The following is a 26,971-nucleotide window of genomic DNA, read 5'->3' as shown; positions in this document are numbered from 1 at the left end:
ATCTCTTGCTGCCCCCTCTGAGGCAACCACTCCTCCCTCCTCCTCTATGACAGTGAAGCCCCTCCACCTTCGGTGACAACCACCATATCCTCCCTTGGCGCAAGTCTCATCTGGATCAGGATTCTGACCATCGTTGCCATCTGTTTGCTGAGGGACTCCAAACCCCCATTACTAAACATCATCACCTTCGCGTGCTTGCCAAAACTCTAATTGCTCAGTTCACCTCGTTCGCGACTCCTCTTGCATCAAAGAGATCGAAGAAGAGTTAGAAGATTTTGAAAATCATATGTTAGGAAGTAATTTTTGCCAACAAATTTTTAATAAAAAAATAGTTTTTATTGCATAAGTTTGTAAATACCTTATGGCTTGCTTGGGAGGAGGTGAGGGAAGGGGAAGGAAGGGTAAATAAGGGGAAGAGAATTTGTAATTTTGTTTGTAAAGAAGTGAGGGAAGGGGAGAGAAGGGAAGGAAGGGTAAACCTTCCCCTTGCATGCTCATAAATAGACACAATCCCTTATACTTCGATTTGGGATGTAAGGAAAGGGAAGGAAATGTTTAAAAAATTTTATTCCAATTTTATCCTTATATTAAAATATTAATTATTAACTTATCTATTAGATTTTTTCATCGCTTCTCGTCACATAATGCAGTTGTCACAGGATCTTATCACTCGCACTCTTCGACATCGACCTTCGTCGTAAATTTTTACATCAATAAATTTTTATAAAAATATATATATAAATATTGATTTATCTTTTATCGTACCAAAGTGTATAAATTTTATATTTCATATATTTTTTATAAATCTACTTATTTTTTTAATGTTTTATTTATTTAAGTTGTAAATATTAATTTTTTATTAATTTTATGAGCTATATATATTTTTTCATGTATAGATTTATTTTTAAAAATAAGGATATTTTTGTAATTTTATATATTTAACCTTCATTTCATTTCTTTTTCTCCCAAACAAGATAACGTATGTTACGTTAATGAACCTTCCTTTCCTCCCAAACAAGGAGAATATAAATATTCTCTTCCCCTCCCTTTCCCTTCCTTTCCCTCCCTTCCCCTTCCGTTAATGAACCTTCCCTCACTCCATCCAAACAGAGCGTAACGGACTAGTAAAGTTCTTTAAACAATCTTGACTTTTGGCTCTTTGGTTTGCTTTTAGTTATATTATGCCTTATTTACCTATGCTCCTTGTACACTTCATTAGTCTCCTGTCTTTATTACAGTTCGTGCACAATCCAAGTTGAACCAAATATTTGAAATCTTTACTAATTAACTTTCAATGGGCTAAAGTTGCAAGTGATTCATGATTTAGGGTTTATTTTTCTATTTTGGACATTATTTCTTTAGTTTAATTTCTGTATTTGTTTTTGCAACATCCTTTTGTTTACCTTTCTAAGCTTCTAGTTTGATTATTCTAGCTAGAGATGATGGTACAAGTTGGTTTCTCTTGATCACATAACATAATATATAATTAATTAATGATGATATATATAAATAAATAAATTTAGATATTATTTAAATTTTTTTTATTGTTTTAAAATTTTTTGAGATAATCCTATTAGACTTTAAACTGGATCTATTTAGTTTATCTCAACAATAATTAAGAATAACTAAGAGTTAATTAATTCAATTAATTAAAATTTTAATTAAAAATCTAAGTTAAAAATACCTACTTAAAAAATCAAGCGTCCCGTCCTCATGCCCACACCCCACCACCTGCTTCCCTCCGAACACCCACCGCCCGCCTCTCGCCTCCCATTGAACGCTCGTCCACAGTCTTTCCCGTCGAGCCTTCTGGCATTGGCTGCCACCTCCAACCCCCACCAAGCCTTCCGACACTATTGCCACTCCGCCATTTGCCACCTCCTACCACCTCCCCCCTCAGCGAATCTTCCACATGAAGGAACAACAACGACTGACGCGAATACCCCCAAATTCTACAAAAATCTCAAATATCGGAGGTAATCTGATTCCGAACTTGATTCCTGAATGTTGACAAAAAGTTATGTAGCGGGTATCGATGATAACTCGAGAATCGTTGATAATCCCCAACTAACGCCCCCTTACGCTCTGTTTGGGAGGAGGTGAGGGAAGGATAATTTTCATCCTTGTTTGGGGTCGGAGAGAAGGATAAACTTCACCCTTGCATGCTCACGAATCAATACAATTTCTTACATCCCAATTTGGGGTGTAAGAAAAGGGAATAGGAACTCAAAAATATTTTATTTCAATTTTATCCATATTTTAAAATATTAATTTTTAAATTAACATATCTGTTTAGGTATCTTGTCTTTGCATCGTCACTCTTCACACAATGCGTGTCATCACTGTCCAGTGTTCAACCGCTCACACTCCATGACATCGACGTCAGCCCTCGCCATATATTTCTCCGAGTACAAGACTCAAGAGGACAGAGATAGGAAACTTTGATCTTCTTCCTTCTTCTCCTCTAAGGATAGGGACATGGACTTATTATGCATTATCTTTTTTAGAATTTTTCATATCCTAACTTTTACACGCAATACTGATAGAATTTTTTAGGAAAATCTTATATCTATAAGTTTAATGAGTTATACATATTTTTTTTGCATGTAGATTTATTTTAAGAAGGGAGAGTATTTTTATAAATGTATATATATTAATCTTCGTTCTTCTTTCTTTTCTTTGAAATAAGATAACACATATTATGTTAATGTACCTTCCCTCCCTTTTAAATATTTTACTTTCTCTCCTTTTTTTTTTTTTTTTTACCTTTCCTTCTTTTTCTCTTCCGTTAATAAACTTTGTCTCACCCCATCCAAACAAATAAGATTAGTACTAGTCCCATGACTCATTTCTCATTTTTTTTTCAAAATTAAATCAAGGTGTTATTAAAATTTTAAAGTTAAAATTTCACCTCGATGTGAAGAGTTGTATTATTGGAGTGGTGGACTGGTAGCATGCATGCTTATGACATTAACGATGATCCCTAAAAATTTAAGGATTAATTAAAGAGAGATTATTATAAAAATAATCAAATAATAAAAATTAAGAGAATAGTAAGAAAATTAAAGAGACTGTGAGTTAAGAGAATGAGGGATAATACAAGTTTAAACAAGTGATGAGGGGTGGGATTAGGGCAGTTATTAAAACATTTTAACTCGATAATTTAGACCAAAATACCTCCAAACTTATGTCAAGGAATATTTTGATCAAATTGTGTGAAATTAACTATTGAGACTGATGAAGGACTGTGTTTGGTCCAACACATGGGTCTTGCTCAACTTAGGTTTGCGTCATGCTCATCACACCCCAAGTCTAACGTGCTCGGCTTGAACCTCAATTGTACAACCAGACCAAATCTTTTGTTTGAGTGCACACTCCATATTAGGTTAAGCCACGGCCTAATCCACTTGGCAATACAAGATTGAATTAAATTGATAAAAATAAATTAAATTAATTGAATCATTCAATTCAAATTGATTCAATTTGTGAGATTTAATAGAGACATGGCGATTATTGATGTAATTTCTTTGACCAATTCTAGCTATTTGTCTATTCTATTAATTAGCATGTGATTATAATTAAAACGAATATAATGACATTATCAATGAGATGCTTATTGTGGGACATAGCTAGTGTTCAATTGTTCTAATCGATTAATTTGTATCATTCAAGTAATAGCGTCATTTCTTATGGGCTGACGCATAATACCACGCCCCAAGACCAATATAATAATAATCATTTACATAATAAATGTTTTTAAAAAAATAATGTAATTAGTTTGGGTAAATAAAGTTAAAATTTGGACCAAATTGGAAAGTATCCTTAATGAATGCCGTAGCGATTCAAGTCGGACTTGACTTTTATTAACGAAAATAACTGAAACAATCTCTATCTGCCAATCTCACCCGGACCTTCACCAGAGTGGCTCCCGCCTTCGGATACATTATTATTTGGGTGTTTGAGCGGGTCACGATTATGCCCGGGACGGTAAACAGTTTCATTAATCCGTCGTTTGGTCGCTTACGCTGCTTCCGCCGTCTGACGGGAAACCAAGCGGGGTGGAAAGCGCATTGAGAAAGCCTCCACTCCCAAGTGCCGGATCAGGTACAAGACCACTAGTCACGCGAATCGCGCATCCCGTAGCTTTCGTTTGCGTCAACCGCTCACATTAAATGATTCGCTAGAATCAAACGAACGGTTGAGATGAGAATGAGAGATATGCACGGCTGGATGGTGTTCCTTTAGTTTCATTGGTAGATCATCCCTTGTACAGATCTGCACCGACGGGTGTCGAGATCCGCTTGATCTCTCGTCAATAAAAGCAGGCGAGTTCCTCTTCCCTCCTCCGTTTAAAACAACTAGCAATAAGAACGACACGGTCTCTTGGAATTTGGGCGGCGGCGTAAGGATTGAAGCAGAATTCCAAGTCGACATCGTTACGAGCAAGGGATTCGATTGCAGTCAGGTGATACCTCTTTGCGATTGTTTGCTTCTCCTGTTTATTGATTTTTTTTTTTTGTTTCTCCGTATCCGTTGGAAGATTGAGAGATTTCATCGGGTTTAAGGTGGAGTTATTGTGCTCCAATCATCCCCCGATCGGGGCTTGATTTGATATTTCAATTTGAGGTTGATTTGAGCCCAAAAACAAGTTTGGAGCTTTTACAGGTGGGTGGATGGTAGGTTTTCTCTGCTATTGAAGCGGCCGCTGAAGGTTTAACTCATTTGCGTGCACAGTAGTTGGGGGTTGCCAATATCTGTTAGTTAGTTTCTGCTAGTTGATAAAATGAGTTAAGAAATTAGTTGCTATAAATAACGAACTGATGCTTTGTTATTATTTCCTGGGGGAAAGAACACGTTTTATTGTTATTATCGTATTACTACGCTAAATAACTGGCAAATATTGGTGAAACAGGGGCATAAACCACCAATGAAACAAATTTCTGATTTGTTGTGAGTTTGATAACAACAACAACCAAGTTTTATCCCACTAGATGGGGTCGATTATATGGATCTTTCTATATCATTGGACTCTATCCCCTACTATATCATCATCTATACTTAAATAAGTTTTATCTTACTTTACTATTACTAACCAAGTCTTTTTTGGTTTTCCTCTTCCTCGTTTCATGTGTATATTTGTTATAGTTTCACATCGCCTAATTGGAGCATTTATTAGTCATTTAAGTAAATGTCCATATCATCTTAAACATGTCTTTCAGAGTTTTTCTTTAATAAATACAACTTCAACTTTCTCTTTAATGCTCTCATTTCTTATTTTGTCCATCCTCGTATGCTCACACATCCATTTAATATCCTCATCTTTATAACTTTCATCTTTTGCTCATGTGTTCAAGTCATAACCCAATATTCAACGTTATATAACATAGCAAGTCTAACCGTCGTTTTTTAGAACTTCCCTTTAAGTTTTAGAGGTATTTTTCGATCATATAAAATACCTGATACTCTCCTCCATTTCAACCATCCTATTTGTATTATATGTAAGACATTTCTCTTAATCCCTCCATCGTATTTCAAAAATAATCCTAAATACTTAAAGCTCTCAGTTCCAGATAACTCGTCATCTTCTATTTTAACAATTGTCTCACTACGTCTAATATTGTTAAATTTAAATTTTATATATTCTGTCTTTACTCTACTAAACCTACAGCTTTTTACTTCTAGTTTTTCCCACCAAGATTCTAGTTTAGCACTTACTCCTTCACGTATCTCATCTACCAAAACAATATCATCTCCAAACAATATGCACCACAGTACTGTATCTAAAATGTGTCTAGTGAGTTCTGATAGCTGCCGCAAGTATACGACCGTCGTCAAGTAATAAAAAGTATCGAATCCACAGGGATTGTTGATAGCTATAGTGATGTCACAAGGTTAGTATTCTAGACTCTGAGGGGAGCAAAATGGTTGAGGATTTTGAATGTGGTAGAGAGAGATTGGCTTGGGGATTTATGGATGAGATGGATAAGTCTAGGATTTCGATTTCACATCAAGGCTAGGTGACATCCCTAATTCATGTTTGTTCCCTTACTCTCAATATTTACCACCTTGTGGGGATTCTAATCAAGATACCAACTCGACCCCGTTAGGCTTTATCGGAATTAAATCATGATATTCTAACGCTACGATTACTAATTCGGGACGATACCTAGAAAGTCTGGTTTTATAGCTCTCCCGCTATCACCGGGCACTCCAGCAATACTACTGGTATCCTACTCTCTGTCACTGAGTACCCAATTAAGGATCCCTTCATAATCATCAATAGCCGTTAGCTATTCCCTAAGGGAGTTTACCACCATATAAAGATCACTTCGGAAAGTCCGGTTAAAGGTTCACCTTCTATCACAAGGCACTCCGGTCATACAATTCTAAGATCTCCCTACACAGTAATCTACCCCTCATAATCATGCATATGTGCTCACAAAAATATTACATCAAATACGTTCAAGACACAAAATACATGAAACAAGTGTAAACACTTCATAGAATAAGGAAAATAACATGAACTAGTTCTTACATCACCATCATTATATTAATGTTCATCCTACATTTTTCCTTTTTTATTCTTGTTCCAAATCCATAATCCCTATGTACCCTCTCATATTTTTCATTTGTCACTCCGACATGCCCATTTAGATCGTCTTCTATTAAAATCATTTCATTTGGTGGAATATTTTATAACACTTCATTTAGGTTGTCCTAAAATTTTAATTTGGTATCTTCATCTAATTCTGTTTGAGGTGCATATGTGCTAATCATGTTCATAATTTTTTTCTCCACTACTATCTTGAGAGTTATAATTTTATCCCCTTTTTAACTACTCCTACAACTTCATCCTTAATGAACTATCTATAACAACATGCACTCCATTTCTTGTTTTACTCTTTCTTATGTACTATAACTTAAACCCGAGTTCTCTATCATCTTTGTTTTCTCGCTTATCCATTTTATCTCTTGTACATACAAAATACTAATTCTTCTACTAATTATCGTATCTACTACCTCTATTGTTTTACCAGTGAGAGTTTCTATGTTCTATAATCCAAATCGTAGACTATTAAGTTTACTATAATATTTATTCTTATCCAACCTATGGTGAAAGAATTTTTATCTATTTAATAGTATACTAAAGTTCTTATGGAGATGTAGCGGTTCTTGCTGATACATTATAGTCAGATCATGCAACGCGAACTCTTGCATATTTATCACTACACTAGAGTTCTGAAGATGTAGCGATCCTTGCCGAGATTTTACAATCGGACCCTGCAACACGCTCCTTCAGAGGAACAATCTAACATTAGCATAATAGTTTAATGGATCTATTCATTGAATATTTTTCTTAGATTGACGTTGACTGACAATCTAACGTAACCCTCCTCCTTTATCAGGGCTTGGGACGGACCATGATGGATTTAATTCGTCATGGACGGAGTTCTATTAGTTTGATATTATGCCATATATATGTCTATTAGTTTGATACTATGCCATATATATGCATTTCAAATATGGATATTGTCCAGAAGCTTCTTATTTTTGTTTTCAAGATATTTCATGGATGTGCAATTCATCTCACTTATGTAGACGCTCAGGGATTGAGTCCCCTGGACAACAATTATATTCTTATCCAAGCGTTGAGTGTCCTTTCTCCATTTGATATTTCTTTTTGTGTCCACAAGCCAGTGGTTTAGACTATATTTGATCTAGAGATAGAGAATGAGAGTTGTGACTTGAAAATGCTGAATAACTTCTACGGAATAACATCTTTCTAAATGCCATGCAGAGTAAAACCCATGATAACCCCCCAAAGGAGTTATCTTTGGATATAATGCAAAATGTGTAGGAGTTATTTCTCTATTAAAACATAGTACAAAGTGTAGGAGAAACTTTTATTAGCTATAATGCAAAATTTGTTTTCCACCACGCATGTTTTAGTTTGATATTTCAAGTTATAAGTTACATGCTCTTTTATCCAAAGATAACTTATTTTACATGATTACAGTTCAAAGGAATATTCTTTATTTGTCAATGTATTGTTACAGAACGTATCAAAGATGAAAGTGCTGACATGGTTGCATAAGTTACTAGAAAATACGAAATAAATACTAATATATGGGACTAATATGTGTATCTCCAATAGATTCAATGAAAACATAAGAGAAGGTGATGATGGCATGGACATGTTCAAAGACAATATATTTTCTAGTTAGATAAGTAATCAATTAGAGTTGAAGCAATGATGAACAGGGGGAATCAAATAAAATTCTATTTGATTTTAATAAAAATGATTTAAATTTTTTGGATTTATTAGTGATTGATATTGGATCACAAATAGTTGAGGCTTGTTAAAATACATCTTAAGGTGAGCAAGAAGTGAGGAGAGGATGGAACTATCCTTTTGTCTCACATTGCTAAATAAACTCTTAAGCATGTTTAAATATCAAGGATCTCCTACTTAAGTGGGTCAACATTATGGGCTGAATTGGATTGAGAATCAGAATAATACATGATATCAAATCTAGTCCCTCACCTCTAGCAATGTTAGGCTTTAGAGGACACGCCAAACTACATGTTAAAGGGAGTACAAAATAAGAAAGAAAGATGAGACTTCACACTTTATTTCCAAATTGCTTAGTGAAGGTTTCTTAAGAATGCTTAAAAATCAAGACTGAAGGGGTTTTCCTGCCTAAGTGCCTTTCATTCAGGTTTGGATTGGTCTTCTGCTTGGACTTTTGCAAGACTCATGGCATGTTATTTTGTAGTTAAGCTTCATGCTGATTTTCCTTTTTGAACTTTGTCTTGCAGATTTATTTCTCAACTTGAATCCTTGAAGTTGCTCAGCTACTTCTGACGCAGTATGACTAGCGTTTCATCACACAGTAACATTGCTTTGGTTGCTTTAAAAAGGCAGAGCAAACATTCCAAATTGCAACTGCCATCGTTCAAATTTAATCATTTAAAAAGTAGGAGATTCGAAGGAACACTGAAACATGCATCCTGCGTGAAGGATGTCAGTGCTATCTTAACCAAACCTGAAATTGATTTTAAAGATCCAAATTGGAAACAACGGATACAAGAGGATTTTTCTAAACAATTCAGTTTGCCACATTTGAATGATATTTTGGATTTGAAGCCAAGACCGACTACGTTCACCCCCAAGAGCAGGTACTTTTGTCATAATCTCCAACATCATCATATTTCAATTTTTTCTACTTGCTGTTAACTGGATCATATCAAGCACAGACGTCTACAATGGAAAGACTATTTCTGCACGATATGTATCTTAAAATATGGACGGATCCCTTTCATTGTCATCTTTTTCTTCTTAAAGTTCAGAACTAAAATATAATTAACATGTTCAAATTTGGGTTGCTGACCGTGTGCAAGGTTAAACTGCAACCAAAAATTTCCAACTTCACCAGTTTTAGGGGTCAATAATTTTTTTTCCAATTTTTGAGGAAAATTTTAGGTTGAGAAATTATTTTTTCTCCCTGACAAGTAAAAGTAAATAAATAACTGAAGAAAGACAATAACTCTCATCTTTACTAAGGATTGGTTGACATAAAATAAGTCAAACTGATGATGGGAATGAGCATGTTAAACTGTTCAATTGATACTTACTTTGTGACCTTCTACTGCAGATTTTCATATAAATTGATTTCTTTTAATTTGACAGAGGTCCTCTAGACGAGGGTAATGGTGAATTGAAGGATAAGGGTGACGGGTATGTGCATGACGATGATAGAGCGCTTTTGAAGGTTTTACTACTAGCAGTTCTAGATACTTTACATTCCTATAACTTGTGTTTCATGTTTTTTCCTCCATCTAACGTTTCCTTTCCTGACCAAAGTAACTTCACTACTTCATAAGAAAATATTTTGTAAAATTATGCTCATCAATTTAAAAACAAAATCATTGCTAAAAGGGCGAGTAGTTTTCTGCTTCATTAACTTTCTTATAATTGAAAGTAAGCCAGAAGTATTTATTCCTATAAAATGACATTTTTTTAAAACTTTGTCTATGCTTTTATATTTTAGGTTCTAAAGTTTGCTTCACCAAGCTCTGCAGGCGCTGAGTGCATTGATCCTGATTGCAGCTGGGTGGAGCAATGGTATTGTCTCAGATGATATATATATATATATTTGTACTACCTTGAATAATTGATGTCTTCTCTGATAGCGCATTGTGAAATAGTCTATTTATATGCTTATCTCCACACTATATTGATTCTGTGTGCAATAGTATTCCACTACTTGCACAGGGAATTGAAATTGATATTTCTACTAGACGTAGAGACTTAAAAAGGGAAATTCACAATTAAGTCAAATCCTGTAATGTCTTGGTGGTTTTCTTCATATGCTCCCTTTTTTAACTTCTTATTTTAATTTAGGGTGCATCGAGCTGGACCTAGGAAAGAGATATATTATGAACCTGTAGAGGTAAAAGCTGCAATTGTCACTTGTGGAGGACTTTGTCCAGGTCTTAATGATGTCATTAGACAGGTATGTCATCTTACTCGTTCTAGTTCCTATGTTGGTAGATTCTGCATATGCTCAATATCATAATTGACTTTTAGGTACCTTCTATTTCTAATGTTTTTCTTTTGGTTTCCATTGCAATTTGTTTGATTGTCCTGCTAGGGATTTTGTGGGCATAGAACATCTAAGAGAAAAAAGAAGAAAGAGAAATCATATATCGAAAAGTTAGTCCAAATGGATGTGGTGGAAAATTTTTAAATGAAAATTTATCCTACTCTTGAAGATTGAAATAGTAAAATGCCATATACCAAATTGTGAAGTGACATGCAGGGGAATTATTCTAACGCCGACAACTCTGGGAGGCCTCCTACTATCTTTATATCGAGAGTTTGAATCATATAATTAAAATCACACCACCATGGATTATATATTTAAATATGGGTCCTCAATACTCCCCTCAAACTGACTTAAATATATACGAGAAACTCATCTTGGTACAATGTATTCACCACTAGGTCTCCGTAATATCTTGGTTAGTAAATTTGTTAACCGATCAATAGAATTGATAAATCATTGCACTCTCTCTAAAGAAGTGACAATCAATCTCTATATTTTTTTTTGTCTTCTTATCATGAAATATGAGGTTCAACGATATGTGCAAAGTAGATTACCACAATAAAGTTTTGTTGGCTTTGTGGGAGTATATCCTAGCCTGGTTATAGATGCTTTACTTAAATGAGTTTGTATGTTGCTAAAGCCATGGCTCTACCTTGTCTCTACATTTGATCTTGTTATAATTGTTTTCTTTTTTGCTTTTCTAAGAGGTAAGATTACCTCTTAATAGAACACAATAACTAGATATGGATTGCCTATTGGTAGGAGAAGCTGACTAGTGTAAATGATTGATTACACTAACAAGAAATGAGATGTCAAATCCAATGACTGTGAAATACTTTAGTTTTTCTACTTGTCTTATAAATCTGCGTAGTTAGTTACTGGTCTCCTGTCTTGGTACTAATTTAACGTTAGGATTCATGAATATCTAGTAGTCTAGTCTCATGTTATGTCCTCGAGGATATCCAATATATACCTGGACAGTACAATGTAGATATCTCCCTCTGAACAAGCGACTTCTATAAGCATAGTTATCAAGATTTCTAAGTCATCTAGGGGAGCAGATTGATGCTCAGTTACTTTCTCCGGACTTGTCTATTGCAGTCTATTGATCTCATCCTTATAACTATCTTTGTTGCTATTCTTACTACAAGACTTAGACGAGGGCTCCTCATAATAATAGACATCTCTGGAGCTTATGACATGATTGGTAGTTCGTACTCTGTACCAGTTACATCAAGGTGACACTGAAATGACCACTCACATAGATCAATTTCATGTTCTCCCTATTGATTTTAGAATAGTTTAGATGTTCGAGACTTGTAGGATCTATTTAATAGGCTATTTACTATCTTCTCTGTACAATCTGACCTACGTCAAGAGTTAGAGAAGTCTCAAATTCTAGGTTGTTCTTCTATTCCTCCTCTATTCGATGTATGATGTGTATGCTGTAAGCAAGCTAGTTAGGACCAAGATCCTACCGTGCAACAGGGAAGGGTCAGTAGTAGGATCTAAAATTCTATATGAGAAATATGAGTTACAATTTTTCATGTATTTATTTCCGTTCCTTTCTGTATACTTTTGTATTTTTTTCAGTCTATTAAAACTATCTACATAACTAACATCAAAATAGCAGATCATATATTATATAATTTAGTAGCTTTATTGCTCAAAAAATATTATAACCCACATGAGACATGTCTATTAAAAATTAAGTGTTAAATTTTAAATAATTCTAAGTTATTAAATAAAACATCCAATTAAGTCCAATCTAACCAATCTAATAAGCATACATCATGTATCAAAACAATGACAATCAAGATTATCAATGGGCTGATCGTTGCTACTTTTCACTTCCTCTTGTTCAGTTGATCCATTGCCTTCTCTTTAATTCCAAATCATTGCTTAGTTTCTTTATCTCTTTCATTCAATACCTTTTGAGTAAGTGATATGCTATCTTCATCTTATTGTCAAGTACACCAAGCCTATTTGTTTTGTCAATCTCCTCATTTTCCCATTCATCATCCAAGGTTTTTGTTCCTTGGAAGTAACATCATTGTATGTCTGTCCCTTAATTTGTTTGCCTTTTGATTTTTTGTACGACGAACTTAGAACTAATAGATTAACACCACTCTACACAGCCTTTCTTATCAGAATTCAAATTCAAGAGCTTGAAAAATACTTGAGTTTGCTGCACCATGTTTGCAACCAGTTGATTGTCATTTGAACTAAACTAATAGATTCTTGATCTTGAGATACTCGGATGGCTGAATGAGATACTGCATGTATATTTTGGTTATTATGTGTGTTAAAGATATTTGTGTGTGATAATAGAATAGTTTATCTTTAGCCTTGCAGATTCCGTATCTCAAGAGATACCTTTGGTAGTCCGAATCTTTGCTATTATTATGAAACACAGTACTCTTCTATTTGAAACAAAGATTTTTCTGATTTTATCAAGAAGCATAACATACTTAACCTTTTGCACCTGCCACTGTTCTGTTATCTTGCTATTGATGGCTGTAGATGCAAACTAGCTCTCATGCATTTCATAACTGCAATTGAGGCAACTCCAAATTTTTTTGCTTGCAGATAGTGCTCACCCTTGAAAAATATGGGGTCAAAAACATTGTTGGAATCCAGTATGGATTTCGTGGATTTTGTGATCGGAGTTTAAGAGAATTACCAGTAGGAACACCTTTCCTGACTTCTGAAATAACTATACTTGCTTTATTAGCTAAGTCTCAATAAAGTGCTTTTCGCAGCTTTCCCATCAAGTGGTTCAAAACATTAATCTTGCTGGTGGAAGTCTGCTAGGAGTATCTCGTGGAGGGCCTAGTGTAAGCGCCATTGTAGATAGCATCAAGGTATAATTTGTTAATTACTCTATTACTTAGCTAACATGTTGCACAATAGATGGTTTTTTGTCTTTATTTTTTTCTTTTATAAATATCGGTTAAAATTATTTGTGGCAACTGATCACTTTAGGCTAAGGCAATTGATATGGTTTTTGTACTGGGCGGAAATGGAACACATGCAGGGGCATATGCAATACATAATGAGGTATTTGGCTGCTTCCTTCAAGAGATCTAATTGCATGTAATGTTTATAGGTAACAAATTATGATATGGTAGTTATCTTCTCTGCAATCCTATGGGCAATGTGGCAAGCATTTCTCAGAATTTTCTAGTTCACAATTTTTTTTTGTTTATTGGCTGTACGTTTGATTTGCTGCTCTTTGACTAGTGCCGCAAGAGAAAAATGAAAGTGGCAATAATTGGTGTTCCCAAAACCATTGATAATGACATTCAGCTTATGGACAAGACATTTGGTTTCGATACTGCTGTAGAAGAAGCTCAAAGAGCAATTAACTCTGCATACATTGAGGTCAGTAACTTGTGTGTTGTCTATTTTCTCATGACACCTTTAGCAAGAAATTATCTTTTGTAATTTTGTTGCTGTTTTCATTGTAATGTTTAGGCTCACAGCGCATACCATGGCATTGGGCTAGTAAAACTGATGGGAAGAAGCTGCGGGTTCATAGCCATGCATGCATCACTTTCCAGCGGTCAAACAGATATTTGCTTAATCCCTGAGGTACACACATTCATTTAATATGTCTTACTAATTTCTTCATCAAGTTCTTGAAGGATCGTGTTTGCATGAAGGTACCTTTTAAACTCGAGGGACCCAATGGAGTACTACAACACCTCGAGCATTTAATCAGGACAAATGGAAGTGCTGTAATTTGCGTCGCTGAAGGAGCAGGGCAAGTAAGATCATTCCACCAATTACTTATCATTTCATGTGTTTTCGTCAAGATAAACACTGCTAAGTAGTAACTTTCAATATTCCATACAGATCTCTTAGTTGTTCTTTAGGTTTTTGAGAAGGTACATTAATATGCACGTTTCGAGTAACTAACAAATTCACCTGTCCTTCTTGATACTGATATAATTAAGAAACTCTCAATTTTATATTGTATGTGCAGCAAGTGATGATGTCAAAAATGGTATCCTAGTTAAGCCATCGGAAAAAGTGTGGCTACAACCTATGATTGCTTTGAGAATAATTGTCTGCATTTTGTGTTTCTAGTTGTTTGAATAAGCCATGTAGATAATTGAATGTTCTGGGGGATCACCTTGAAATTAATATGACCCAAGCATATCACAAAATGATTAAATTGATAATTGCCCAAAATTTTTCTAAATATTGATGATAAACAAAAATTATAAACTTATTCTGTATGATTTACTAGTACTTAACTTTTTGCTCCAGGAATTTTTAGGCAAATCAAATGCAACAGATGCATCAGGAAATGCAATGCTCAGAGATATTGGAGTTTACATGCAACAACAGGTTCATATCTTATTTACATTATATTTTTTGTTCAAACTAATCTCACTAGTATATGATTCAATCTTGTTCGTGATTTAGGATCATCGTTCATAAGTATACTCTGAGTGCATATAATAATTTGAATTTCTGAAATTAATTAATAGCATATTAGTTAACTAAACTATGCCTATGATTGAAGCAGTGGTGGAATCTAGCACTTTTTATTCTCCATGTTATTATCTATCTACTAGGTATATTCAATTTGATCTTCTATTATAGTCATTCCAGATGACCCAAGAAATTTCTTCTTCTCCAGGTTTCTCCTCCTTTTATAGAAGGAAAAGCACTGTCACATTGTTGCTCATCAAACATTTTGGCAAAAAATAAGAAATGTTGTGTGGTTTTGTTTTTAATATAGTTCTACCTTGAGTTGTGTCTTTTCATTTCCTTATTGTCAATCTCTCTTTATTATATAAGACTTTCCTTCTATGAAAAGGAACGACCCATTGTTTTAGAAATTCTCTTATAGTATGTGATAGTGTGTCATGTTCTCTGTTTGCACTATGTATTTCTATTAATTATACCATCAACTCTTGTTAGTTCCATATCTAAATTTTTCATTGGGATATTGAAATTGCAAGATGTATTATTATTTTAGTGCTTACTTACCTATCCCATACTAATTACCCTATTACACATATATGATTTTTTCAGATAAAAATGCATTTCAAGAATATAGATCTTCCAGCAGATATTAAGTACATAGATCCAACATATATGGTTCGTGCATGCCGTGCTAATGCATCTGATGCTATCCTATGCACTCTGCTAGGCCAAAACGCTGTAAGTAACACTTTATAAAGCTCTCATATCAATATTTAAATATATGGTACATCTTATCCGAATGCATATTTTAAAGAATATCACAGTTTATGTAATTTCAAAGCAAGACAAGCATTGCAAGCATGATTGCATGATGTAAGTTATTGTTAGTCATTAAGCTTGTCTCTTCCATTCTCAAAGTTATGTTTGTCTGCTTTTACGAACAATGAATGACTACTAAATCTAGTTTAGGACTAAATAAAGTTTCAAGCTTAGCTCTATTATTTCACAAGCTTCTATGGATGCTAATTTTGGCCTACAACTAAAAAATATTTCTTTTTTATTGCAAAGTTTTCCATATAGGATTAAGGTGGACCTTGAAGTTATTTCAGTAAAAACATGGTTGAAAATTTTTTCACCTTATCTTTATCAATATATGTGCAAAGCTACCTGAATTGGACATAACATAAAAATATATTGAACCCTAACCCTATAAATGAATATATATCTCTCTGCTAAAGAAACACAATACTAGCTTGTTGCTAATCCATACGCATGTACAACCATAGTAATCTATATGTACAAATTATTTGGTATCATATACCTAAAATCTACCTTTTCACTTGTATGATAGTACTCTCTTTTCATATAGAGATTATGTTGAAACTTTCTTTCATCTACTTCTCCACACGTTTAATAATTTTGTTAGAACTAATAATTTTGTCCTACATAAGTCAATCATTAGCCATTATGTTAGGTGTCTTATGTATATATGAGTATAATAGTTTATCCAATCAAGATAGTAGTCTTATCCTTTCAACTAGATATAATAGCATATTCTCTTCTATGATATAATTCCCGTTTTTCTATCACCTAAGGAGAGGTTTATGCCTAAGAGCGACAATTCATATCATGCCATGTCAATCTTGCAAAATATTATCATTTTATCAATCTACATTAAAATATTATCATTTTATCAATCTACATCTTGATATTTTCTTCCTTCTCAAAAATAAATGAAGTTCTAACTCTTTTTAGAGTGCAATATCAAAGTCATATTTGTCTTAGTGCTTGTTAGATTTTTTTTTTTTTTTTGTATTTGATGTAAAAATTTTGATACCAAACACCATGGAGTATTAAAGTTAATGGTTATACTCTTTGATATTTGGATACGTTTCACTGTTCCATACTTTTGTTGCATACAAACACTCAGATCATTAGCACTACGGGTGAATACGCAATGCCCCTATTGATCCCATGCAATTTTTTTTTGAAACAATAAAAAATTTATAAAAGTGGTATTTAGTTGATCCGTCATTATTAAGTGTCAAAAATATTTATATTAATAAAAAATGACAAATATATATAAGCGTTTATTACTTGCAAAATACGTGTATAAGTTAACACTTACAAGCTCTCACATAAGATAACTTGGAATTTTAAGTCAATTTCGTTCATTAAATTTGGTTGAAATGAACCAAATAAAGTCTTATACTGCACATGCAATCCACGTATGCTAATAGGGTGCATATGCAACTCAAGCAGAGGCTTTTTAAGACCATCAGTCATGTCAATCTACATCCATGTCAGACATTTGTACTTGATTTTGAGTAACATAGGATATTTGTGGACATTAGAGTTAATAATTTAATCTGTAAATTGGTCATGTAATCATTTTTGGTTATTTTTAAGTGCTGCTAAGAAAAATAATACAATAGGGTGCTTATTGCACTTTTTGAACCTCTAATTTATTATGAGTACTATCTTTAAGCATATATCCACATCCATCATTTGAATTAATTTAAAAATGGTAACATAGGATATTTGTGGACATGAGAGTTAATAATTTAATCTGTAATGTTCATTTTTGGTTATTTTTAAGTGCTGCTAAGTCAATCTTATTCTATCACCTTGAGCGAATTAACTTATTATGTCTTATTCATCACCTTGTACTGTTGGTGGTCCATATAATTGCATGCTTTTGCTTAAATGTGTCTGATGTCTGATTTGCTTATCTTAATAACTTGTTTTTAGGTTCATGGAGCTTTTGCTGGATTCAGTGGCATCACAACCGGCGTATGCAACACACATCATGTCTACCTTCCCATTCCAGAAGTAATAAGATTTCCTAAGAGTGTTAATCCCAACAGCAGAATGTGGCATCGATGCCTGACATCGACCGGCCAACCTGATTTCCAGTGAAAGTGACTGGGAGTATCATCAGCTTATTTAGATGCCTCCAGACCTTATTTTTCTTCTTACAGACACCAGAGTTAACCGCCATGCGGTTAGAAGATTGAAGACTCAACATAATCATCTCAATTGATCATGTAAATTATTGATTTTGTGTTAATAAGAATGGAAGAAAACAAACTTAGTCGAGTTCCTAAAGATCTATAGAGAGGGTTGATGTAATTATAAAGGCCTGATGAATTCATTGTAACTACAATTTCCTTTCTATTAAATTTCAAATTTTCTTTATAGGAAGCAGTTACCATGAATTTTGGCTGAGTTGTATTGTTGTAATGAGCGATCATATCCATAATGAATGAACCACACCTAGTTCTAGTTTTCCTGTACCCTTTTTGCTTTGGTTAAAGCAAATCCTGTTTGCCTCAATTCGAATTAACAGTGGTTTTGTCGGGCCATGAACATTCCAGCATCTTTCTTCGTGATACCCCAACTTTCCTTTTTCTTGAAAGTGAACAAGATATCACCCAATTCCATTCTCTTTTGCCCTTTAAACAAAGGAGGGCTATCGTGGATGAGAAGTTTTGCCACAAAAGAAGTGAAATTCAATGTGTGAATTACAGATCACATTTCAATGCTTGCTTTAACACTTTGAATGGTATTATGCTTGAAGCGAATGAAAGGAATAAGAACGTTTCTTTCCTTCCAAGATACAATTTTCATTAAAAAAAAATCTGTAAAGAAATGGTTTTGTTCGTCAGTATGTTTCCTTTATTATCTTCTTCTTCACCTGTTGATCTGTTGATTCATACCTCTGTTTCCTAAATTTCTTTATAGATTCCTGTCAGAACCTTCTAATGATTGAAGTGAATCCCAGAGCTTTGGGTTCCTAAGCAGCTCATCAGCTTTTGTGCTTTAGACCACAACATAGAGAACTAAGCATATATCTGCAGAGGCAGAATGGACAAGTAATGAGAAAGACCATATTGCTGAAGCCCTTCGTTTTTCCTAAGCAATGGCCTTCAGATCTTGTGGCTTCATTGTCTTCCTCTGTGCTACTCTTTTAGCATTCGATTTATCGGTGGCGCGCGGAATTGGAAAAGAAGATCATAATGCCCTCAACTTGAGTTTAGACAGCAAAATATTGTTCAGAAAGCTCCATGTATCCAGGGAGGATGGCGAGTTGGACACCAAGAAGAGAACTAACTCTGCTGTTTCAACCTACACCGACGACCAAATGAGCAAGAGAAGAGTCCGAGGTGGATCGGATCCGATCCATAACAGGAACACCGAGGTGAAGGAACTGCCATAGGATCATGTTGCAGGTTGGAGGGAAAGCATCATGTAGCTGGAATTTTAAACTTGCATTTGTTGTTTCTTTCCTGTTTTCGCCATCTAGTTTTTTACCTGTATAGAGGTCAAACAGAAGAGCAGCTGGACCTCCTCGTCTCTGTTTCTTGCTATGATCACAAACACAACCCTTGCAGCATTGATAAATGATACAGGAAATCCACAAATTTTATATAAGTTGAATCTAAAATATTACATAAAGTGTGATCATATATATATGAAGCCTAAGATATTAATTAACTCTTTTGTCTCAGGGTTAAGGTTTACAACTCTAAAGAGAGACTTCCTCTCTTTCATCTCTAATGGTGGATTTTCCCTATGAATTGTCATCAGTTGAGAGGAGAGAGGAAGGGGTAAGCTTGCTTGTGGACATGTCTAACAAAGATAGTATGAAATTTCTAAGCTAATTTTATAATTCCTTTTATATTGTCAAACATATTACTGAATGTACATCAGAAAAATTATAAACGTCATTAATAGTTTATGGGCAACTTTGGATAAACATACAAAAGATAGTGATATAATATAGGTCAATTAATAGATTTGTTATTCCAGTAGTACTAATTCAATTTTTATATATTTATTCATACATATAATCAACATATATATATTATTAGAAAATTAGTCAATTTGTATCTTTCTGATTCACAAATCATGGTCATGTTGTACCATACTCGACCAGGAATATGATTCCTTCTAGGCAAGAAATCTACAATGGACTTTGCATGCCAACAAGAAGATAGGTACGTGAGTCCATAAATACCAACAAAAAACACCTTGACATCTACAGCTTCCTCTGCTTTTCTATTATGTGTTCAGTCACGCCATGAAATCTATATACTTGTTTAATCGTACATCGAAGTTATAACATCCAACTTTTACTATCAAATATTTATTATGATTATATTACTTATAATTAACTAGATCAACAATACGAGAGAAAACCACATAATTATCTATTATCACTAGATACATTAAACATATAGATTTTGCCCTCAGGGGTAATGCAGACGATGAGCCCATGATAGTTTTGGTATAACAGTTAGGGATCAAATCTTCAAAATTCATGATTTGTCATTCACCTCATCATGCGCCTTCAACCTGTGTGCCTGAATTTACTTTCCTTTATATTCGTGAGGCCGACTCTAGAGAGATCATTGAAGTGACGAACCTACCTTTTTTAATTAAACATATAGAGTCATTTTCTAAAAATAATAACACATGCAGGCTAGCATTGATAACCTTATTTTTAAGAGACAATCAAATCCTTCAATAAATGACACTGAAAATTATCAAGCAAAATTAAAAGAGCATCCATCATTTAACAAATTATGAAATAGACACTCCTTTTTTAACTTGGGGTTAGTAGAATTCGAGTTCTAGATTTGCACCCCTGCTTGTTTAGGTATGTGAAAGAGCCTTCCTCCATACATATTCACAACATTCATTGATTGTGAAGTCTCCATAATAATAGTGCCTTTATCTTTAACTTGAATTTGTTTATTATCTCAAAGTCTAATTTGTATCTTTTGTGACTCATTAAGCTCTTTAAACAATGACTTATTATCAGTTATGTAGTTCGAACATCCACTATCCAAAAATCAAACATCATTTTGAATTTCGTTAAAATGGGAGCAAACCATAAATAATTTGCTTTCATCTCTTCTTTATTTCTTTCATATAATTTGCTTGTGAATCATCTTTGCAATTTGCCTTTATATGCCTAAATTTTTTGCAACCATAACATTAAATGGAATTTTTATTTTATTTTTTATTCCTAGTGAATTGCCTCTCTTGTTCATCAGGATGACCTTTTCCTCTATCTCTATTACATCCTCTACTATGAAAACCTCTTCTTCCACATCCTCTATCAGTAGAGTCTTACTTTTTTTTCCCTATCTCCCCCTTCACTTAAGAAGCTTGAAATATCTTTTTCTTCATTCTTCTCAACTAATCTGCTTCGCCTTGCTTTATGAGCTTTCAAAGAACTCATTAATTTATTAGAGGAGAAAAGAGAGAGATCTTTAATTTCCTCAATTGCAATTACTATATAATTATATTTTAGCGTCAAATTTCGTAAAACTTTGAAAATAATAATTGCATCGGTTATATTTTCTCCATAAGACCTCATTTGACCGATAAGTGAAATTACTTTAGATTAAAAAAATCTTGCAATGTTTCATCATCTTTCATTAGTAAGGTCTTAAACTCACTTTTGAGAGTATGGAGTTTCACTGTTTTTACCTTGGAAGAGCTTTGAAATTCTTTTTGTAATATTTCACATAGATGAATGATGCATTTGACTGATAATCATTGTCAAAGCCTCTCTCTATCAAATTCTAAAGTTCTGGAGATCGGAATAGAATCTTCATTTTGATATTGAAAACTCATAGTACTCTCCTTTAAAAAATGAAAATGAGAGGTTGAGAGACTCTATTGATTATAATTGCAAACTCAGGACAAGAATCAATAGAGTTTGCAATTGATTAACAATGGTATCGGACCTTCTAGGTTGAAAACTCATAGTACTCTCCGATACCATTGTTAAGAAAAATTATATATAATAATAGAAGGTCAAGAATAAACAAAGGGGATAAACAAAAACTTCACTACATCATTGATAAAACATAACCTATTTATAGGCTAATTACATACTTAAATAAACCATTACTTCCTCAGTTATACCCCCATTAACTTTGCATCTGCTAACCACTAACTCATTCATCAATCACTAATTACTTCAATTAATATTATCTCACTAACTCAACTACATATCTACTATTTCAAGTTGTGGAAGATTCTAAAGCTCAATTAATATTATCTCACTAACTCAACTACATTCCTTTTCCAAGTGGTATGAGGCAGAAGACGGCAGGTGAATTGATTAATTTATTAGAGTTTAATTTAATTGACTCTGATCATATCCTTTAATGGCTCAAATGAAGATTCAGATAAATTATAATTCTTATAATTTATCAAAATTATACTAGAAAATAAAATATATTGGACGATATGTGTATTGTACCTGTGACATTTGACAGTGATAATAAATAATTGTCAAATCTTAATACTAGGAATGATATGTTTTAGGTAAGAATAAAATTATTCTATATTATTACCCAAATAATTATATATAGTTCAATATATATGGTTGCCTATACACATAAAAAAAAATATAATTAATAGTGAGAAATCATAAAAATAAATTTAGAAGTTTGTGTTGGTACAATCGATCTTATGTCAATGTTGATCAAATACAATTTGATTCGAACATAAATTTTGATATTTGATCAATATATTAGTTAGATGTCAAGTAGATCAAACTTGACCGAATATTTGACAATGAATAAGAGTTAAATAGATCAAAGTTGATTGAATACTTGACCGTCCAAAAGTTCAAGTGAGTCATGAAAATCGGATACGTGACACAAAGAGGAAAGTCTAAGTGAATCATGATTGACTGGACACTTGGTGACCAAAAATCTAACAAAGAGTTAGCAAGAGAAATCTAAGTGGGTTACGATTAACTAAACACTTAGTAATTGGGAAAGTCCAAGTAAATTACATAGGATCAAACACTTGGTATGAGATAGAAATTTCAAATGGATCATGGTTGATTGGACACTTGATGATCGTAGAAATCCAAATGGGTCATGAAAGACTTAACACTTGATATGAAATGGAAAGTCTAAGTGGATCAAAATTGATCAGACACTATGATCGGATATTAGGCAACAAAAAATCCCAAGTCACGGATGATCGGATGTAAAGTAAAGAAAGTCTTGATAGGTTGAAGTTAACCAGATAGCAGGCAAAATGCGATTTTAGCCTTGACAAGGCTAAAATTCTGGTCATTAATCGATTGGTGCGACGTAGCAATCGATTGACAAACTCTAAATCAGGAATTTTGAGTTTGTTGCATGAGTTCACCAATCAATTAGTAAACCCTAAACTTAAAATTTAAGGTTTAGGATTGGCTATCAATTGATTAGCGTCAAACAATCGATTGGCACAATCGATTGCTCGACTATGACCGTCGAACAAAAAACTTCAGAATTAATTGTCCAGTTCAACTAGAAGCTTCCAATCTATTGGTCAAGTATATAGCTGTTCTATAGGTTTAATCGATCGGATCTAACGTGGTAATCAATTGATGAGTAAGGCCAATCAATTGGTTGATATAAATTAATCTGAAATATAATCTTTAAAATAGGATTTCGAGATAAATAGAAGGGGTCAATTCTTGAAGATTAGACAAAGTGCTAGTTCATTTCTGAATTAACAAGAGACTATTTCAAATAATAAAAAAATATCCAAAGAAGATTTTATTGTAAAGCTATTTTCAATTTTATTTATATTTGTATTTATTTTTATAAAAATAAGGTTGTAAGAAGCTTATTCATTTTCAATTGTTATTCGAGAAAGAGAAGGTTGAATAAAAATGGATAGTTAGATTAATGAAAGTGGATACCAAATAAAATAAAAATATTATGTATGTGACTTTAATTTTGATTCAAATTTCTAACAAGTATTCTTAAAAACGATCCAAATTATTCACCCCTAGACTCTAATTTCAAAGAGAAGTAAAACACTGACAATGTCACTAAATATTTTAAATTTGTTTTACATAAATATTAATATTATAGTGGCACTGTATAGTTTTCTTTTATAAGAGAAGTGAAAGACTGACAATTTCACTAAAACATGGCGGCTCACTGGAAGGTCACCGATGGTTGCTTTTCCCTCCTCATCGTCGCTGCCTTAATCTCCGTCATCGCCGCCAAATGCTCCTCCCCCACCACCACCGTCGCCGCACACGCCATCCTCCACAATTCCTGCGCCGGCACCCGCTACCCCGCCGTCTGCCGCTCCGCCATCTCCTCCTCCCCTTCACTCCTCGCCTCCATCTCCTCCCACACCGACGTCATCCTCGCCTCCCTCAACCTCACCTACTCCGCTGTCCACCGCTCCGTTCTCCACATCCATAGCTTATCCACCAGACCCAACCTCACCACTCGCGAGCGCACTGCGCTTGCCGACTGCCTCGACATGTTCGACGACTCGCTCGACGAGCTCCGACTGGCCACCACCCACCTCCGCTGCCTCGCAGCCGCCGCAGCCCCTTCCGCCGCCTCCTCCTCCCATATACCGGACTCCCTCTTGGTCGACCCGGAGATCCTGGTGTCCGCCGCCATGACGAACCAGGAGTCCTGCCTCGACGGCTTCTCCCACAGCCAGAACGACCGCCATCTCCGCCAGAGCCTGGTCGTCGAGCTCACCCACGTGACGCACATGTGTAGCAACGCGCTCGGGATGATCAAGAACCTCTCCGTCAACGGCGGAGGCTGGAGGCGGAGGACGATGGGGCGGAACGACAGGGAGGTGTGGCCGGAATGGATGAGAAACGCCGACAGGCGGCGTTTGGAGTCAGAGGAAGTAGCGGCGGACGCGGTGGTGGCAGGGGACGGAAGCGGAGACTATAGAACGGTGCAGGAGGCTGTAGAGGCGGCGCCGTCGAAAAGCAAGAAGCGGCACGTGATAAGAATCCAAGCCGGGGCGTACGAGGAGAATGTGGAGGTACCGAAGAAGAAGAAGAATTTGATGTTCGTCGGTGATGGGAGGAAGACGACGGTGATAACCGGAAACCGTAACGTGAAGGACGGCAGCACCACTTTCCGGTCGGCCACGTTAGGTGAGTCGCTGCTAATTCACTTCGCTCCGGTGATTTAATTTCTATAAAAATGATCTCCTGAACGCTGGTGCTGCGCGACCCTGTGAGCGCCGTTCCGATCCACCACCGTTGTCGCCATCCTTGCCATGCCATCCGGTCACCGCCAGCGCCGGCTTAGGAGCGATCGACGCGCCACTCGCCGGCGCTCAACCGGCGTCGGATTTCCGCCGGATAGTGATCGGAATCCGACGAATTTGATTGGAAATTGTAGAGCCACTATCGATTGCCAAACGTGGCAGAGGATGGGCTGCCGTTGCACGGCGGTCCTTCCTCGGTCGGTCTTTGGCCACGATTTGGCCGGAATCCGGCCAGATCGCGGTCGACAACGGGGGCGCGCATGATTTCGCTGTTTCCGATCGAAATTCGTAGGATTCCGATCACTATCCAATCAAAATCCGACGCCGGACGGAGCGCCGACGAGCGACTGCACGTCGATCGCGCCGGAGGGAGAGGTCGACGGTGAGTCGCAGGCGGAACATTCATATTTGGACGGTCAGGGCGGTGACAGCAACGGTGGATCACGAGTGTCGCGTACGAATCACGAAATTTTCATCGCGCAGATCGTAGCATTTCTCACCCAAATAGACCTAACAAAATTTAAATATATATAAAAATATAATTGCTGGAGGAAACTTGTGGAATTTAGGGTTCGCAGATGTGAGAATGATCTTGTCTGCGTATAAACAGAGAGGTCAGTTCATTTGCCAAATATTTGAACACGATCAAGGACGAATCGTTTGTTTCCTTTATCTTATTAGAGTAGGCACTTCACGTGACTTGATTCGCAGCGCACTTTGTAGGCTGATGGGTTGTCAGACATTTCGCATCAACAAATAGTTAAATCGGACCCTGATGTTAGGAAATATTTAAAAAGATGCCTGTCAAATTTCAAGGAACCCCCGGAGCTTCACATTTCGCTACTATTTAAAGGGTAAAGTTGAAATTGTTAAAAATTATAAAAACGTAATTTTGTTTTGCGCAGCTGTGGTGGGGGAGGGCTTCTTGGCCCGTGGATTGCGTATCGAGAACACGGCCGGCCCGGCCAAGCACCAGGCGGTGGCGCTCCGCGTCGGCGCGGACCTCTCCGCCTTCTACGACTGTGACATCGTCGGCCATCAGGACACGCTCTACGTTCACTCACTCCGCCAGTTCTTCCGCAGCTGCCTCGTCCAGGGCACCATCGACTTCATCTTCGGCAGCGCAGCCGCCGTCTTGCAGGACTGCGACATCCAAGCTGGCCGCCCAGGCCCTGGCCAGAAGAACATGATCACAGCCTCCGGGCGCGAGGACCCCAACGAGCCCACCGGAATCGTCATCCACCGTTCCCGCATTACCGCCGCGCCCGACCTCGCCCCCGTCGCCGCCTCCTTCAAGACCTACCTCGGCCGCCCCTGGAAGATGTACGCCAGGACTGTCGTGCTGGAGTCGGAGATCAGCGACGTCATCGAGGCGGAGGGTTGGCACGAGTGGGACGGGCCCTTCGCGCTCGACACGTTATACTACGGGGAGTTCCGGAACACCGGCCCCGGCGCCGTCACCGGCGGCCGCGTAAAGTGGAAGGGGCACAGAATGATCAGCAGCGCCAGCGAGGCGGAGGAGTTCACTCCGGGGAACTTTATCGCTGGCGCCGACTGGCTGCAGGCCACGGGCTTCCCCTTCTCCCTGGGATTGAGCACGAATTAATAATTATCATATGCTGCATGCAAGCATGTAAACTCGTTCATGTCAGATGTCACCCTGCACACTACGATCAATTAAATATGGTATTATTATATGATTATTATATTGAATGATCGATTGTGGTTTTGTGTGGATTTGGAAAACTAGTCAAAGCTATATCGAGAGCGAGGATTGCATCAAGTGCAGTTGTCTCCTTTCATGAGAGCTGACAAAAGAAATATCAAAAGTCCTTGTAAGCACAGAGAACCTGGCT

At 36.0% G+C, this 26,971-nt stretch overlaps 2 protein-coding genes across 3 annotated transcripts; both read left to right on the top strand.

Annotated features, from left to right (window-relative positions):
• The first annotated feature begins 4,366 nt into the window (after positions 1 to 4,366).
• Positions 4,367 to 18,248, top strand: LOC141833274 (ATP-dependent 6-phosphofructokinase 5, chloroplastic-like). Of its 2 annotated transcripts, XM_074720675.1 has the most exons (14): positions 4,367 to 4,465; positions 8,821 to 9,180; positions 9,692 to 9,773; positions 10,053 to 10,126; positions 10,406 to 10,517; positions 13,200 to 13,295; positions 13,373 to 13,474; positions 13,596 to 13,670; positions 13,854 to 13,994; positions 14,088 to 14,204; positions 14,276 to 14,380; positions 14,886 to 14,966; positions 15,660 to 15,788; positions 17,802 to 18,248. In XM_074720675.1, the coding sequence occupies exons 2-14, from the start codon at positions 8,873 to 8,875 to the stop codon at positions 17,967 to 17,969; spliced, it is 1,590 nt and encodes a 529-aa protein (XP_074576776.1). In that variant the 5' UTR covers positions 4,367 to 4,465; positions 8,821 to 8,872; the 3' UTR covers positions 17,970 to 18,248. The 2 variants fall into 2 exon arrangements, with proteins under 2 accessions (XP_074576776.1, XP_074576777.1); XM_074720676.1 differs by lacking the exons at positions 15,660 to 15,788; positions 17,802 to 18,248 and adding an exon at positions 15,262 to 15,420.
• A 5,763-nt stretch (positions 18,249 to 24,011) lies between these two features.
• On the top strand, positions 24,012 to 26,721 carry LOC141834031 (pectinesterase-like). Its single transcript, XM_074721492.1, has 2 exons — positions 24,012 to 24,999; positions 26,021 to 26,721. Exons 1-2 carry the CDS (start codon positions 24,012 to 24,014, stop codon positions 26,719 to 26,721), a joined length of 1,689 nt encoding a protein of 562 aa, XP_074577593.1.
• The last annotated feature ends 250 nt before the right edge of the window (positions 26,722 to 26,971 follow it).

This window comes from Curcuma longa, chromosome 8 (assembly GCF_044706935.1).
Source record: "Curcuma longa cultivar G26 ecotype Majalengka, Jawa Barat chromosome 8, ITB_CL_G26_1.1, whole genome shotgun sequence".
Classification (NCBI taxonomy): Eukaryota; Viridiplantae; Streptophyta; class Magnoliopsida; order Zingiberales; family Zingiberaceae; genus Curcuma; species Curcuma longa.
This window is presented reverse-complemented; position numbering and strand designations above follow the sequence as displayed.

Excerpts from the sequence above, each read along its gene's own strand:
- LOC141834031 (XM_074721492.1), top strand. The coding sequence starts at position 24,012 with ATGGCGGCTCACTGGAAGGTCACCGATGGTTGCTTTTCCCTCCTCATC. Across the intron at positions 25,000-26,020 it reads TTTCCGGTCGGCCACGTTAG|CTGTGGTGGGGGAGGGCTTC; the intron begins GTGAGTCGCTGC and ends TGTTTTGCGCAG.
- LOC141833274 (XM_074720675.1), top strand. The coding sequence starts at position 8,873 with ATGACTAGCGTTTCATCACACAGTAACATTGCTTTGGTTGCTTTAAAA. Across the intron at positions 9,181-9,691 it reads ACGTTCACCCCCAAGAGCAG|AGGTCCTCTAGACGAGGGTA; the intron begins GTACTTTTGTCA and ends TTAATTTGACAG. Across the intron at positions 15,789-17,801 it reads CTCTGCTAGGCCAAAACGCT|GTTCATGGAGCTTTTGCTGG; the intron begins GTAAGTAACACT and ends ACTTGTTTTTAG.